Source organism: Caenorhabditis briggsae, assembly GCF_000004555.2.
Source record: "Caenorhabditis briggsae complete genome, chrIV, whole genome shotgun sequence".
NCBI lineage: Eukaryota > Metazoa > Nematoda > Chromadorea > Rhabditida > Rhabditidae > Caenorhabditis > Caenorhabditis briggsae.
Genome location: NC_013487.2, coordinates 7,349,878 through 7,366,288, shown reverse-complemented (window position 1 = coordinate 7,366,288; position 16,411 = coordinate 7,349,878). Strand labels below are relative to the sequence as shown.

The window sequence follows — 16,411 nt, the reverse complement described above, 5'->3', positions numbered from 1 at the left end:
ATCCTCCGGTCTCTGAGATAACGGGCGGGCAGCGGAAAGCGGTTGTGGTGTACAAGTCGACTCACTAGTCAGTGCTGGGCAGCGGAATCAGAGTGAAATGAAGAAGAGAAACGGAAATCGAGGAGAATCAGAGAATTGGAGAAAATTAGCATAGAGTTAAAGGAGCTTGTGAGCTGAGAGACGCAGACAACTGATCGAGAATGTTACGCCTGTCTGACAGATTATTCTGATTCTGAAATTATGAGAATTTAAAAAACTGGTCGAAAGTTTTATTTTTCAGCAAATCACAATCACCAAAGTTATTCACAGAAAAAGGGGGAGGGTTTATCCACATACTGAATATTTTAACAAGAAAATCAGAAAATCCACTGGGTTTTTCGGAACGGCTTCTAAAGGCATGCGGAACATTCAAATACAGTAGTAAACAAGTGTTGGTCTCGACAAAAAAGCTTCAAATTTAACTGCCTTACGGTTTTGTACCTGTGTTCCATCGAAAAAGACGTGGGAAAAAATTTATTTTGAAAAGCGTTCCGGAAAAATCATCGTATACTATGAACATCATACAAAGCAAATCTCAAAGTTTGAAAACGACAGAAGATTTTCAAAAAGTTACTCAGAATTCCAAAAAGAATATGTCTTCTCTCTTTTTATGGGACCCATATTCCTTTTTCATTACGAGTTCTGTGAAATATGGAATTTTGAAGAGCTTCATCCTCAAGATGTTCATTAGCATCAAAATCCCTTTTCTTGAAGAAAACCGGATTACCGATCACCTTTCTCTTTTTTGTTATCTTCCCGCAGAGAGTCTCGTAATCAGATGATTCTAATCAAGATGATCGAGAAGGCACCTCTATCAGGATCTATCTCCGATAAAAGTGATTGCGGGGCGGCTAAATCATCGGATGACAATGTAAAATAAATCATGGCTACATTAGCTTATTGTTCACATAATATTATTATTATTATTTTCCTTATCACTCTGAGATAATTCCAGGATTTTTATTTGAATTTAATTCTGGTTTAAAGGTGTCGAGAAAAGAGATTCCGGAGAACGAGTTGTTGCGTCTTGAGAATTATGATGAGAAAGAATGTGAGATTAAGCTAATCAAAGAAATACAGTTGATAAGAGAAAAAGAAAAGAAAAGCTGAAGAAAAGAGAAAAAAGAAAAAGCTGATCTCGAGAAAAAGAATCGCACAATGACCTAAATACCACGCCCCTGTGTGGATCAAGCAGAATAAAAACCGTTGATATCCGGGAATATTTTTCATCAATCCTCATTTGAAAAGTCAAAAAAGGAGATGCTTAAATTCGCACTTTTCCTAACACTTTTTACTACGGTGGCAGCTTGGAATCGGCAAAGTGAGTATCTTAACTATTTTTAAATGACTAGACTTATCTTTCACATTCTGAATGGTTCTAATCACTTCAGTCCAGAACAAGTATCTGAAAAGAATATAGAGTATAGGTATTCGTCTTTTCAGATCATTTCGGCAATCCTTGCTACCTTTGCTCATGTTTCACCGTTTATACTGATAGAGACGTGGCAGTGCCATTGAGACCGTATGCCATGGCAATTGATGGATATGATACCACTGAAGACAGATGCCTTGCGACATGCCAGAGAGATAAGGTAGGAAATATTTCAGTATTAGTTCAAACTTCTAAATTCTCTGTTTTCAGAGATGCCGAGCAGCTGTATATGGAATGGTTGGCGGACGAAGTGTGTTCACTTGTGAATTCTACGAAAGATTCAACACGAAAAGTGCTCCAGTCTACACAACATATGTGAACATGTACATGAAACGATCCAGTGAATGCCCACTTCCAAGTAATTATAATTTTTGAAGATTCCAAAATCCAAAAGTACCAATTTTCAGTCTCTCATCTGTCGTCAATTGAAATGATCCCAGCCGACAACTCTTCATTGAAAAGACGTGCTAAGATTGAGAAACTGATTGGAAGAAAGAATCCATTTCTGGGTTAGGTATACAAATTCGATGGAATCGATGAGAAATATGCTCTCAGAGAAGCATTCGATCTCTTACTGGTCTCTTAATTGTCCTATTTCCCCTTCAGCGATAGTTGTAATAAGCTTTGTATTGTTTAATAAACTTTCATACTTTTGAAGTTTTGGAATTTCCGGTTTAAAGATGCATTATCTGTTTCACTGTTTTTCAGAAAACCATCCGTCTCTCCTACATGTACAAAAAGCATATAATCAAGACTCTGACAAAAGTACCACGTGATTCTCAAAAACACTCTTCTTCATGAATGGTGACTTTTGAGTTTGAACTCAGATTATTCGAAAAGTAGATGAGGAACATATGTAAAACTTTATATCAAAATAAAGCTTGATTTATTTTCTTTTCAGTAAAATAAAATATGAGAATTTTATTTCTGTTTGAGATTCACTGAAAAGAGTTTTCTAGAGGGAATCGCGCGAGGAACACATGCACTCTTCCCCCCAACCGAACGCCTCTTGAGAAATCGATAACACCATGCGTTCCGAAACGGATTTTATTGTAAATTTAGGTTCATTCTGAAGAAAATAATTCTAGGTTTCTTTAAATATCAAGACGTCTGAAATTCGTTCGCTCATCGTCGGAGAAAATCAAGTTGAAAGAAGTGAATAACCATCTCAGAAAGAGATGATATCGCACTATTTGGTAGTTCATTGGAACAAAGAAAACAATTTTGGAATGTAGCAATTTGTTTTTGAATGTTTTTCATGATGAAATAAATAAATAAAACAGCTCAAAAAAGTGCAAATTAATTTGCTGAGTCATCGACTACTTTCGGAAAACAGTGTTTCGTAATATGCCTGAAATCAATCAGTCAGTGTTCGTTTTCGAGGTTTCTTGGTCCTTCATAATTAGGTTATCTTTAGAATGATAATCCAGCAACCTGAAGGGTCATTAATGAGTTTCTGGATTTTTGATTAAAAGTCTAGTCGGCGATGCAGTAGTTGAAATTTGCATAAATTCTCCAGTTGATGTTCTTTGGCAAGTCGAACCTGATTCCCTGCAAAATCCTGAAAAAGTCTTCTCTTTCCCATTTCTCTTTTCTTTCTTTTCCCCTTTTTCATGTCATTTCCATTTTGTTTCTCCTTCCCATATTCCCTTATCCATTCCATTTAATACCACTTCTGAAAAGTATAATAGATAAATGGGAACCAATGTTCCGACTCGATGACCGGCTACCCGCTCATTGTATCGTGATTGAGCTCTATGTCAAGCACGGAAACATATGTACGGGTGGACTGTCAGAGCGGGAAAGAAGAATAAGAGTAGTAGAGAGGGGGCAAGTAGAGGGGGAAAGAAGGGGAAGGCAGAGGCAGGAGAAGGGGAAGGGAAGGGAAGGGGAGAGGGAGACGAATGCTGTGTATATGCCGATTCGCCCCCTCCGCGCCGCTTTTATACCGACCCCGTCATCGAGTAGGCGTGGCCAGAGCACTGCAGGTGGACATAGGAGGCGGGGCCTGTCTCTGCCAGGCACCGGAGATGAGACGCGCGACGGACAGAGAGCGGTCAGCCGCGATAAACAACGCGGACGGGGGAAAGAGTGTAGAGATGGGAGAGATCGCGTGCGAAGATAGCAATTACGTCGCCTCGTAATGCCAAGAAGAGCGGTCGGTTTGGAGGAAGGCTCTCGTACTAGTCGGGACGCGACGGAAAAGAGGAAGATGAGAGACTGCGTAGAAGAAGGAGATTCAGAGAAAGGCCACTATACGTTGTACTTTTACCCCGAGGGCCGCGTGTGGTGTGATGTGGTGTGCGCTGCAACCGAGCGAGAGGAAGACGAACTAGAGATCCTTTAGGAACATATGAGTAGATGGAGAGTTTTGACGGCACTAGTGATGGAAGAGAGCACTGTGACCCGAGAGAGAATGAAGACACCTCCGGCCGAGATGGCGAAGACAAACGGACGTGACCCAGACAGCCACACAAGTCTTTTCGAATTATAAAAGACTATACAAGGGATGGATACGCCAAGATTATGCCGTTGACCGTCAATTAGAGATCATTGTGGACTCTGGAGATGTAGAGAAATTATTTCTGAAAGAAATAAAAGCGGGAATCGCGAGGGCTGGAGATGAGTGTATACACATCTTGAGAGATCTTGAGAATCACAAGACCTTCGTTGAATCCCTCTATAGATGCTTTAGGAAACCCAGACATAAAGTGTCGGATAAGAAAGTCCCCGTCTCTTGAGAGACACTAACAGCAGAAGCCGTGCAAGACATCACGAGGTGACAGACATCATCTCTTACTATTCTTCGTCTACCGTTGACCGACACCATCTAAAGAGAGATATCTAGAGATCTTAGTCATCAGTGAGACATCAGGGGTTCTAATAAGAGACGCAGCTTCCAAGGTTTAGTGCGCAGACAGTCAGCAAACTGACTAGAGACTGTGTATTTTGGAGAAACCATTTCGATTGTGCTATAGACCCAGACAGTTTCTGTGTTACGAAATAGCTCCCTTCTCTTCTGTTGACCTGGAAAGACATAGACATGTGTGACTTGAGCAGAGAGTCCTGCTTCTCCTTATCCACCTTCTCCTTCTTCTTCTTCAACCGCATGCCAACCGCGTCCAAACGCAACGTCCTTCTAGACACCGGAAGAAATAGTGTGCAAACCCTGGAGATCTTCCTTCTCCTTCTTCTCATTCGTCTGCCCTCGCTCTTCCGTCGTCTGTACGGAATTCAAATGAAATTCAAGGGCACACACTGACGCCGACGTTTACGATGGGAAAAAGGGGAAAGAAGAAGAGAAGATGAATGTGTATTTCGACGAGTGACGGGCCGGCGGCGGCGGGGAGACATGGAATTAAATGCGTCTTTGTTTGGAAGCGGGGGGGGGGGGGGGGGGAACGAGTAGACGTCGTATACGTCGTCGTACGGGGTGGCCAATTTCCATTCATTCATCAATCAAGCATTCGAATTTCAAATGAGAAGATTTGAAAATGGGAGAGAACGGAAATGGGAATCGAACGGGTGGCTGACGACGAAGGAAATTGAATTTCAAATGGGCCTAAAGAACGTTAATACGTTTTAGTATACTCCAACGAATCGAATAGAATAGAGAGAGCTTAGGCAAATGAAGTGGAGGCCATTCTAGGGGGATAAGCGGATAGAACTGTACATGGGATTCATGTGGGACTGTGTCTGTTTGACCTGCAGTTCGAGGACTGTTTTGATGCATAAAACGGATTATGGCTTCTTAGGAAGCTCTTTTCAGATTGAGGATTTCGGGATTATAAAATTCACAATACGATTCGTTAATGTGTTTTAGGGTTTCCAGTTTTAGGGGGGTAGGGTTTCCACAGCAGCTAAACTTATCAGTGATGAGTTATCATGAAGCCCTATCACACGGATTTTCATATGATCAGAAGAATGTATTCTAAGAAGTCATACAAAAAGTTTCAACCGGAAACGAAATATTCTATAAATAAAAATGAAATTATTTTATATATTTGAAACTCCATACAGGGTGGCGCATAATCACCCGGAGTAAAGTTTGTATTATCACAACGGCTGGACTTAAGGAACCTCTTTGAAAATTCCAGTAGCTTTGAATCAAACGTAAAAATATACTTTTTTCAATTTTTGTGCTTCCAAGATTCTTATGTCTGAAGTTATACCCTTATTTCAGTCTGGTGCGCCATCCTGGTAAAATTTTAAAAAAGTTTTTATATATTTGAAACCCAAATTGTATGTAATTAGATGAAACTGTGTCACGGGAGACATATCGAGATCATGTTACGGTTCTTTTTCAGCAATTTCAGACTCATGATCTGTTGTTCGTGACTCCAATTTCCTCTTCATATTCCCATAATTCCTAGCAAGAAACGCATTCTGCCACGTATATTTCGTTATAGCAGTTGCCCAGAGACCGGTGAACCATAGATTTTCTCCATAAAGATCTGAAAATCTTTAAATTAGGAAAAATCTTCATCAGATGATAGCTGACTTGTGAATTGAATTTGCTGGATACCTGCAATAACGAAGCATGCTACAAAACATAATAGAGCAAGAAATCCAAGAATTACATCTGAAGAATGAATTATGGTGATTTGAACCTGGGAAAATTCCTCCGTACCGATAATCAAAATACATTGGAAAGTCCCATACTCCCAATTGGTAATTTTGCATTTCTTCTCTGCTAAGAACATTTGTAATGTGTGACATGCTACTAATGTCACCATAGAGGTTAGAATTAGTGCTGACCAATTGTGAAATTGTATTGCATATGAAAGAATATTCGAGATTCCAATCAAAATATCCACTATTGTAAGAGCAATCCTGGTGTTTATATGGCAGAGAAGTGTACAACATTTGGCAGAGGAAGAATTAGAAGGCATGAATTCAGATAATATGTAAATTTTCCATTTCACTATTTAATCATATTGATTTTACCGTATTCCCTCTAGAAGCCCACTCAAACCGTTAATTTTGTGCTCAATTATCTTGATTCTTGTGAAAGATATCAAAGTTTTGTCAACTGATAAAGTATTTATTATAAAATCACCAATACTTTCTCAGTAGACAAAATTTTGACATCTTTCACTGGAATCGAGATAATTGAGCTCAAAGTAGATGGTTTGAGTAGGCTCTGAACAGGGGAAGTACGGTATTTCTTATGCTCTATCATATTTGATATTGCCCTTCATATAGATTATGAAAGTATTTTTCGATAGCCTCTGATTGTTCTTTTGTATCTTCGAAATGTGTTTTGCAAGTTTTCGGTCCTTTTCAAGTCATGTTTGTCTTTGAATTCTCTACGTTCCCAGCTGATCTTTGTGTCAATATCGAAAACGTAAAATCTGCACTGTTCATAGATAACATTATTAGAGGTCAAATATGTTTACCAAAAATCTTAATGATCGTTAGGTCACTTACATGTCTACACTATCGAATTGAAAGAAGAAAAAAGCAGAATAAAATAGAAGAAGTACCCGGAAAGTTCATTTTGATTCAAATGGTTTTTTGGTTTATATACCAGACAGCTTTCAACGACACATCATTTTGATTTTGATGAACCCGGAAAGCATCAAGACGACGACACGTGTGCTCCACATAAAGATACAGGTAACGGATGGAGAATTTCAGTTCAGAAACCAAAGAAATCAAATATTAGAAGACTGTGTGCTGATCATTGAAATTATAGAATTTGGTTCATTGATCAGATACAAATCGTTGATAAGAATATTTATCAGTTGCAATATATTCATGAAGACTATAACAGAAATGGTCTAGATTTTTTTGGGTGCATACCAGAGATGTCCGGATTCCTGATTCAGTGAAATTTTACTTGTTTGGGATCCGAATTCCGAATTCCGAGCTTTTATGTTGGATTCCTGTCTCGAAAACTTCATTCCGGACATCTCTGGTACATACAGTAAAACATTCAACAGAAATGTCATATGCTTCTTACATTAAAATATATGAATCCGGTCAAAGATGAAGGTCCTTCTATGTGTTACAATTCTTACGGTATCCACCGTAAAACCTGTAATAGAAAGGTCCCCACACTGTCAAGTTTGAGATCAATTGTCTTAATTCTGTTGCAAGATATCAAAAATGTGTCAACTGCCAAGACACTTCTTATACTATGATGAACAAATAATCAGTTGACAACTTTCAAAAACCTTTCACAAGAACCGGAATTGGCTTAAAGTTAAACGTTTGGGGTTCCTTCTATTGCCTCTTACAGTGTCTGGTTCTGTCTTACGGTATTCTGAACATAAAAATCGAGCCAATTAGAGGGTATGGGGCAAGGAGTGTTAGTAGTTCCTTTGACCCCAGATTTCGTCGGCTTCGTAGGTTTTATCTAATACACAATAAGTTCTTTTTGAACATTACTACATTGACATAGTTTCAGAAAGTCTGGAGTTGTATATCTTTTAAAAAATAAACAACTTCTTCTAGAATTGATCAGTCTTGCTTTCAAAGAAACCAAAAAAATAATATTTATTAATGAGATCACTGTACAAATTAAGAAGCTGGTAATGATTAATATTTTATTTCCTCCACTTGATCATCGTCATCATCATCTTCGCCATCCTCTGATGCTCCTCCACCTACTTTATTGATGTATTTCCTAGCAAAGAAAGCATTTTGCCAGGTCCATTTTGTAATCACGAGACTCCATGAACCAGTGAACCACAGATTTTCACCATACATTGCTGGAATAATTTTTTTGAAGTTTAAAACAAGAAGTCGGTATTTAAAAAACCTTGGATTGATCCTGCTCCTTGGTGCGTGATCCCGGCAATAATATAGCAAACTAGACATCCAATGAGACCAAGAAGACCAATGAAAATATCTGAAAATAGAGACACCGTAAAATTATTATTAAAGAAATGTATTTCTATTTCTCCAAGATCTTTCCGATGGGCCCATCTATTCAAAGGACCCTTCTAATTTTTTCATTACATTTTTAAATAAAATTGATTTCAATGAAAAACTTTGCTACATGTTTGTTAAAATTGAAAAATATCAAAATTTTCAAGACTTTTCAGGTAATTAATGTTTTTCGAAACTTCTGGAAAATTTTTCGTACGACAGTTCCAGATACCAAAAAATATTTTAACAGAAACCAACCCTATACGTTCACTTTGAGCTTAGTTATCTTGGTTCCTTCAAAAGATATTCAAATATACGTCAATTGATAAAATTTTTCATAATATCACCAACATTTTATCAGTTGACAAATTTTTTTTTAATATTTAGAAGGAACGGCGATATTGAGCTCCAAGTGTACGTATAGGGTCGGATTCTATGAGAACATTTACGGTAATTAGTTTCAGCAACAATGTACCCGTCTATTTCAGCAACAATGTACCCGTCTATTTAACAATGTACCCGTCTATTGTTCCAAACCCTTCTCGGAGGGCTCATCAATCAAAGGAGACCTACTATTACAGATTTTACGGGATATGAACTCTTCCAGATTATTTTCATTCTCTGAAAATTTAGAAAATACTGGAAGATTGTTGAAGCAAGATATGTCTTCGAGAAGCACACTGAACACACATTTTCAGAACTTTTCCTAAACTTACTTGGCCAGATCATCAACTGAAACGTGCTTGTCTTCCAATTGACAATCGTATTCTTTTTTAATGCCCAGTACAGATACAGAGTTTCACATGCAAAAAGCGTTGCAATTGCACATGTTGCAGTAGCTGACCAATTTTGGAACTTGATTGCATATGTTAAAACGGCAGAAATTCCAAATACTATTCCGAAAATTGTCCAAGCGATTCTCACATTTATGTGACAGATCAATCGGCAGAAACTCTGTTTTTCAGCAGTCATTCTGAAATTATTTTTTGTTGAATGTCTTAAGAAGTTTGCCCTATTCTTTGAGTTTTCAAAAAAACATCTACATAATCATAAGGAGAGCGTGGGTCGTGACTCATTCCTGTTTGATTTTCAGTTGTTGCCTCCTATATTCCTCACAAAACGTTCAACTTTATTTATTTTGTAGATTTTTGAGTAAACTGTCTAATAAAAAAAAAGTCTGGGTTAAGAATGGAATAAAAAACCTAATAGATCTAAATCCTTCGATAAATTTTTATGAGAATTTCCCGTTGTGTCTCGTCTACAGTACTTGAGAACTTCCTCTACTGAATTTTTCGGGTTTTTGCTAATAACAGTAGTATTCGTGACCTAAATTCCAGTTCAATATTTGTTCAACTCTCCAATCAAAGTTTTACATTTTTCAACAGCCACAGTTTGATAAGCAAAACGATAGGTATGTAAAAAGGGTGCATCGGACAAAATAAACGAGCAAAAATCAATTGAAAAATCAGAAAGCCAAAGAAAAAATCGTAAAAGTTCGCAAGCGAGAATAATTTGGGTTTTATACCAGTGTGAACTCACCTCTTTTCTTCAATTTAACCACAGATTTTCCAGCTTCTCTTTGATAATTTTTCAGTTCGTTATCGTTGACATTTTCTCTATTTCTGCCTAGTTTCTGGGGTTACATCATATAACTTGATCTGATTTTTCCGTCCATCTGTGCTGAAGTTTTTCATATTTATCAATGTATGATTTGTGTGTACTTTATCATGTGGAGTTATTTATTGGAACGAGAAGGAAATTAGAAAATTAAACGATCTTGTCTATTTTGATGGATCAGTCCTGCTCTATTGTCCCTTTGATCCCAATTATATCGGCGTCTGAAAAAGATATAGGGAAATTTTTTCTGGAACGGAGATAATTTTTCTTGCAAGTTAGATATCGTAAACCCTGCAATAGAAAGACCTAACTTTATACTTGAGGTCAATTATTTTCGGTTCCTGTCAAATATATAACAAGTGGTAAACTGATAAGTTTTCATCATAATATCAGAGATGTTCTGTCAGTTGGCACTTATTTAATAGCTTGCGTAAGAGCCCCCAAAAAAAACTCTAAAAGTTAGGGAGCCCTTCTATTACAGGTTTAATGGTAATCGCAATCAATGTGAAGATAGAGGACTACTGGTCTGATATAGTCAACAGATCATATTGAACTTTTTAAAATCAAATAAGAAGTGCTCAAAAGTATAACATAACAGGATGTTGTATTATTTTCGGTTTCCTGTAAAAAATGAGAAAGCAGAGAAAAACTGTAATTTCGTACACTGTATCATTCTGAAAATATTTCTCATACCTTTTTCGGTTGAATCGCTCTGTTAAAAAAAATGTATATCCCTTCCAGAAACATGCAATGGTCGTTGTGCTGCCACATTAATGTCAGAATAGCATACACAATTTGTGGTATTCTGATCGGACTGTTTTGGGCGTGCGTCTACATATTTGCATGGAAGGTTAACCTATAATTCCATCCACTATAATCACTTTTAATTTTTTAGAACTGGGTAGCTCTTGGAACATGCCTTTTTGCCACATCCTTTGCGTTCGAGACCTTTTGGTTCTATCTTTCCATAAAACGAGACAAGATTCTAAAATGGAGACCAATAACTTTCCAGATTCTATTTTGGATTAGTGAGTTTCTATTTCACTATTTAATTTCGTAAACTATTCTATTCCAGATCTTTTTGTTGGTTTCTTATCAATTGGAGGAATGATTGCAGCTATTGTTCTTGCAGCTACAAAACATCAAGGAATTTCCAATCAACGTAAATGATTCTATTAGGTTGTTCGGAAAGTCCTTTCCATTTTTAGCGTCAGATTCATTCGATATAAAAAAGGTCAAAACGATGCCAGATAAATTGAAGATAATGACCATTGTTATCAGTGACTATCTGCCAACGTCCCACCAAATTGTGGTTGCCTTCCTTCCAAAATTCCGGTCACAGCGCATTGAAAATCAAGTCAACCCATTTTTGACATCATGCTTTGAAATCAATTTTTTTCAATCAAGATGTCGGTAGAAATGGCTGGATAGGGGGTAGTCAGACAGTACAAGGTTTGGACTATACTGTAGATAAGACAGAACCGTTTAGCCGTATCCAGTGAGATCGGTTTCCGTTCTCCTTCCCGCATGAGGTTGCGAATTTCGATTCTGAAAATAAGCCTTTGTGTTTCTCTCCAATGGAGATCTACATGGAGTCTGAATGTGAGTTATGTCACCTGACAAAAATAGGTATCGGTCATAAAAGTGACACCATTATCTGGCAGCTCCCAATACTACACTCCTTGGTAGACATCCATGCCGAAAACATCCCATTTTTAACATGAATTTCACGTTTCGAGACGTCTGGTGGTTGAGTGCCTTCGTCAACCCATTTGGATTGTTGTTTATAGTAATCATACATTACCCTTTTATCGCCACTAGTAATGATTCAACTTCAACATTCATGTGTGCAACGCAGGATGAGAAGATTCAAACAGGTGCCCACATGAAACAAAGTTGCTTTGAGCGAAAAGGTGTGATCCATATCTTCCCACTTTTTTTACTTTGCCGAGAGTTCCCAATTTATGGCTTTTTGATGAAAGGCTTGCCACTGATGTACTTGATATATCCTGCACATTTTGAGACGGGCCCCTTTCAATCCCGGTGTTTAATGCGTCCAAATCTGAGCCCGTACGCTTTTTTGGAGGGGGATTTTCGTCCAACGAGAATTTGCATTTTTTTTAATGAATCCAGGTTGTGAAGTTTGTTCGAAAGGGTGCATCTTCGTTGTTAACTTCCACAAATTGGTGATTGATTTCAGTTGATCTGAGGTCAGATAGAAATACAAATAAAATGGTAGTCCAAAAATGGAAATTATTAGAGGCGAAAACGGTGGGCATATCTCACTGAACGAAAAGAGGAGAATGATCTCCGTTGGGGTGTAGACACTATTAGACCTCACCAGCATACGGATAAAACGACAACTTTCTCGCTTTTACCCCCTTCAAGAAAACGAAGTTCGAAAACAACATATCAAAAGTGGAAAGGACTTTCCGAACAACCTAATAATTGAAGCTGTCAGTTATGAATGATTTTCAGAGCAACATGGTTTGAATTGGTGGTCCACTGCTACTTGGTTTTTGGTGATGTTGAAGTGGACATGGCAGAATGCATTCATTGCGAGATTGTTTTCAAAGAAGCTGAAAAAGTCGATCATTCAACCGGAAGAACCAGAAGATCCATCTACTTGGAAATATTAGATTTTTTGTTTTTTTTTTGGTGTTATTTTTTATTATGGGTAACTGAAATGAAGTACATTACTTATGTCATGTCAACTGCTGTAATACGGAAGTCAATAGATGTAGTCAACGTTCAAAAAGTGTATGTCAGTATTATGTCTAAAAATATGGCTAAGGAAGATAACAAAATTGTCTTTTCAAAAACTTGTACCTCTCCTTTTTTTTCAGACTTCTTTTAAAAAGTTAGAACTTGAACAATTCAAACAGTTTCCAACTATCAACAACACATGGACTAAACATTATCAAAAAAAAAACGTATCCAGTGATTTTCGAAAAATTAGATTTTAAAAACTGGGTTTAGAAATAGAATTTTTTGTATTGAGTTCATGAAATGAAAAATTAGATCGAATATAGAAGATATCTGGAAGTCGTTGAAGGATACTGATGGTTAATCTTGACACAGTGCATCGAGTTTCATTTTAACCGTGAACTCCTTTTTTGGAAGCCAAATCGGTGTGACCCTCCGTGAAAGCCTAATAAAATGGGGGCGATGCCCAGTGTTCTGAAAAATAAGAAGAAATCTGTATTAGTTTCAAACGTTCAAGTTCCAGGATTTTGCAGGATCTTCCTGGTTTCCAGGATGCCCGCTCCCCCTTACCTCGTAGGAACTCGACGACGGATTCCAATCAAACTCCTAGAGGACTACGAGGACGGTTTTCAACGCACATTCCAGGATTGGCAGGATTTGATTTGAGATGACAGAAAAGGCAGGGTAAAATGTGAGAAAAAAAATTGGTAAAGCGTGGACTACGAGACCAATTTGACGATCTTCGAGGATAGTTTCCAAAGATTGGCACTATTCGAATCAGAACCACAGGACCACATGCGTGCAGCTGAACAGAATGAAAGGTGAGGAAATTGGTGAAGTTTCAATATGTTCAAAACAATCAAACAAACTTTCAAAACAAGAAGTTTCAAAAAAATCAAAGTTGCAGGGGATGCTTGGACTCCAGGACCAAGTATGAGGACAGTTTGCAGGGATGGTATTAGGACGGACAACATGTGCAGCGGAATAATGAGAGGTGAAGAAATGAGTACTTGTGATTTTGAAAAGAAGTCATGGAGCTGCAAAAACTTTAACATGCCTAGCTCAACAAAATTGGACACAGAACAGGGATGGGAAAATTAACGGTGGCGTGGCGGCTGAAAGACGGCTGCCCCGTTTCGGCAGCTATACGCTTTGAAACTGTCATGAAGGGATGGAGATAATGTTCCAAAAATAAATCTTTAAAGCATTGCGAAATTATTACTTTCAGTTTCAGAACTCCGTCAAAAAGAACGCCGCGTACAGGGAGGATGTTTTTTTTGGAACCTTCATGCAAATTCAAGGATGTAACAATAGTTCAATTTCAGATTTCGACGTGGGAAGACTGAGTTGGGGTCATGATGTCAGAACTTGGAGAACTCTCTTTCTGATGATTACTTTGCTTTCTTTGCGCGCTATTCTTCTTCGCCATTCGATTTCCGTTATTCCTTTCGTAATATTCGTCGTTCCTCGTTTTCTCGGTTGTCTTCGTTGTTCTAGTTTTCGTGTCGGTCCTTCCGGTTGTGTCCTTCGTTGCTTGACAATTCGAAGTAGTTTGGGAAACGTATTCTGACAGTTTGTGATATCTTTGATAACAAATGACAGAAAACCGAAAATTTAAACATGTAACAAAAACTTGCAAAAGAATATTATTTATTGAGCATTTCATCCCAATTCTCTGAAATGAACTTGTTTCAATTGAAAACTTCCCATCTTTTCTCTGTCGCTGAGTTTCTCGCTTCTTCATACGGCTCTTTGAAATAAATTCACAGGATACAGTAGTCGACTTCTTCGATTTTTGTAAATTGGCAAAGGTTAATGTTATAAACAGGAGATTTATGTGAAACTTTGGAGATTTCAGATGTTGATAAGATCGCGTTTTCATTTTTGCTGGCCTCTATTTTTTACGAATCATAGAACACAGGGAACACATTTTGGTTGAATTTTGGCTAATCCAATACCTTTTTTCGGTTCATAAATTCGTTATTTTTTCAATCTCTCTCAACAAGGTCATCCTGCGATATCCCATCTTGTTATGATGGGCCCTCTTTCAAACATAAACTCACCTTTTCGTCTGCGTCAACCACTATTTACTGACCCCATTTGTGTTCTCTGCGTATCAAAACCACGTCGACTTATATTTGCACAACTCCGATTGCTCTCTAGATATTTCTGTCTCACCTTATTTCAATCTTCTCATTTCAAATTTGTTTTGTTTTTCACCATGTTAGTCTTATCCTTTTATTTTCAGTAATATGAAAACCGCCGTTCTCGTTGGACTCCTCTGCCTGATGGCCGTTGCCTACGCAGATGATGAGCTGAAAATCAACAAACTTCAGATCGGTGTAAAGACACGGGTTAAGGACTGTGTTCAGAAATCTAGGTGAGATTTGAAAAATAACTTTATTCGCTCAGAAACGGTTATTTCAGAAAGGGAGATCAACTTCACATGCACTACACCGGAACACTTCTCGATGGAACTGAATTCGATTCCAGCCGCACCCGCAACCAAGAATTCACTTTCACTCTTGGACAAGGAATGGTAAGAACTCTTCAGAACGGTATCTCCAGTTTTTCAACGTTTTCTTTCCAGGTGATCAAGGGATGGGACCAAGGTCTTCTCAACATGTGCGTCGGAGAGCGCCGTATTCTCACAATCCCACCACACCTCGGTTACGGGGAGCGTGGAGCTCCACCAAAGATTCCAGCCAACGCTGTCCTCAAGTTCGACGTTGAACTTATGAAGATCGACAGAGATGGAGAAGAATTGTAAACAACAAACGGATTCATCAGATCGTGCCTTATTCTTAACTTATTTTTCGTTTCTCAAATGTTTTTCAGCTATTTTTGCTTTCCAAATAAAGTTTTTGTCTTCTTTCTTGGACTGTCTGCGGCCATTGATCATAACTGCGTCTCGCTTCTCTTTATCACTTATTGCCTTTCAATGCACTCTGTCAGCGAAAATGATAGTGTGGAAATGACATTTATCAATTTTCATACACCTTTCTTTCCATTTCCTATTACGTACTAAGACTTTGCTTTTTCACTTCCCTGAAATCCAGAAGCAAGAAAACAACTAGGTTTAACATTGAAGATAACATTTTGTTTACATTGATAATTTTGTACCAGTTTTGTGATGTATGATTCATAGAATCATTGGTCGCATTGCATTTGTATAAACCACTATCCCAACAAATACCAATTGGAAATGTACCGTCTAAAAATGTCATTTTTCATTTCTTGTTTTCTCTTTCAGAAAACTCAATTAAAACGAGCGTCCATGAATTATTGCTCAGAGAACCCGAATGCTTCTCTTCCCTTTCTTTCTCTTGCTCCATCCTAACAATAGATATAAATTGAGGTCGATTTTTGCTCTTCGTTGTCTTGTTGCTTCTCACAACACAAGAGTAAATTGAGTATTCCTTCCTCAGAGAATCTCCTGTGAGAGTATTCGTGACTCTCATCTCTCCCCTTTTCTGCCTTTTTTAGTTTTTCGTGATCAAAGTATTACAGCAGTATTTAATACCACTCTGACATTTCACACTGAAATTTTCAACGTGGTTTCGGAATAGAATTTGCATAATTCTACCCCTTGAAAGCAACAGAGTGTGAGAAATCTGATAGGTAGCCACACTCTTCATCTTTCGAAATTCAGCATTTTTGGTTTAAAAATATTCACATTTTATCTGCGGTTCCACATGATTAGAACTATTTCTGTTTGCCAATGCTTTCGATTTTTGTGTT

The 16,411-nt window shown here is 37.9% G+C and overlaps 6 protein-coding genes across 6 annotated transcripts; 3 read left to right on the top strand and 3 right to left on the bottom strand.

Annotated features, from left to right (window-relative positions):
* Positions 1-1,299: 1,299 nt before the first annotated feature.
* On the top strand, positions 1,300-1,985 carry CBG05985 (the record flags this gene model as incomplete). The annotated part of the gene is made up of 4 exons (XM_002633213.2): positions 1,300-1,360; positions 1,483-1,631; positions 1,682-1,829; positions 1,879-1,985. 4 exons carry the CDS (start codon positions 1,300-1,302, stop codon positions 1,983-1,985), a joined length of 465 nt encoding a protein of 154 aa, XP_002633259.2.
* Positions 1,986-5,761: 3,776 nt separating this feature from the next.
* On the bottom strand, positions 5,762-6,363 carry CBG05988 (the record flags this gene model as incomplete). Its single annotated transcript, XM_002633214.1, has 2 exons — positions 5,762-5,925; positions 6,102-6,363. The coding sequence occupies 2 exons, from the start codon at positions 6,361-6,363 to the stop codon at positions 5,762-5,764; spliced, it is 426 nt and encodes a 141-aa protein (XP_002633260.1).
* Positions 6,364-8,014: 1,651 nt separating this feature from the next.
* On the bottom strand, positions 8,015-9,319 carry CBG05989 (the record flags this gene model as incomplete). The annotated part of the gene is made up of 3 exons (XM_002633215.1): positions 8,015-8,187; positions 8,238-8,327; positions 9,064-9,319. The coding sequence occupies 3 exons, from the start codon at positions 9,317-9,319 to the stop codon at positions 8,015-8,017; spliced, it is 519 nt and encodes a 172-aa protein (XP_002633261.1).
* A 1,390-nt stretch (positions 9,320-10,709) lies between these two features.
* CBG05990 lies at positions 10,710-12,603 on the top strand (the record flags this gene model as incomplete). Its single annotated transcript, XM_002633216.2, has 4 exons — positions 10,710-10,814; positions 10,860-10,992; positions 11,040-11,126; positions 12,443-12,603. 4 exons carry the CDS (start codon positions 10,710-10,712, stop codon positions 12,601-12,603), a joined length of 486 nt encoding a protein of 161 aa, XP_002633262.2.
* A 1,388-nt stretch (positions 12,604-13,991) lies between these two features.
* On the bottom strand, positions 13,992-14,552 carry CBG26327 (the record flags this gene model as incomplete). Its single annotated transcript, XM_045235467.1, has 1 exon — positions 13,992-14,552. One exon carries the CDS (start codon positions 14,550-14,552, stop codon positions 13,992-13,994), a length of 561 nt encoding a protein of 186 aa, XP_045098496.1.
* A 370-nt stretch (positions 14,553-14,922) lies between these two features.
* Cbr-fkb-1 lies at positions 14,923-15,440 on the top strand (the record flags this gene model as incomplete). Its single annotated transcript, XM_002633217.1, has 3 exons — positions 14,923-15,050; positions 15,098-15,209; positions 15,261-15,440. The coding sequence occupies 3 exons, from the start codon at positions 14,923-14,925 to the stop codon at positions 15,438-15,440; spliced, it is 420 nt and encodes a 139-aa protein (XP_002633263.1).
* Between the last annotated feature and the right edge of the window lie 971 nt (positions 15,441-16,411).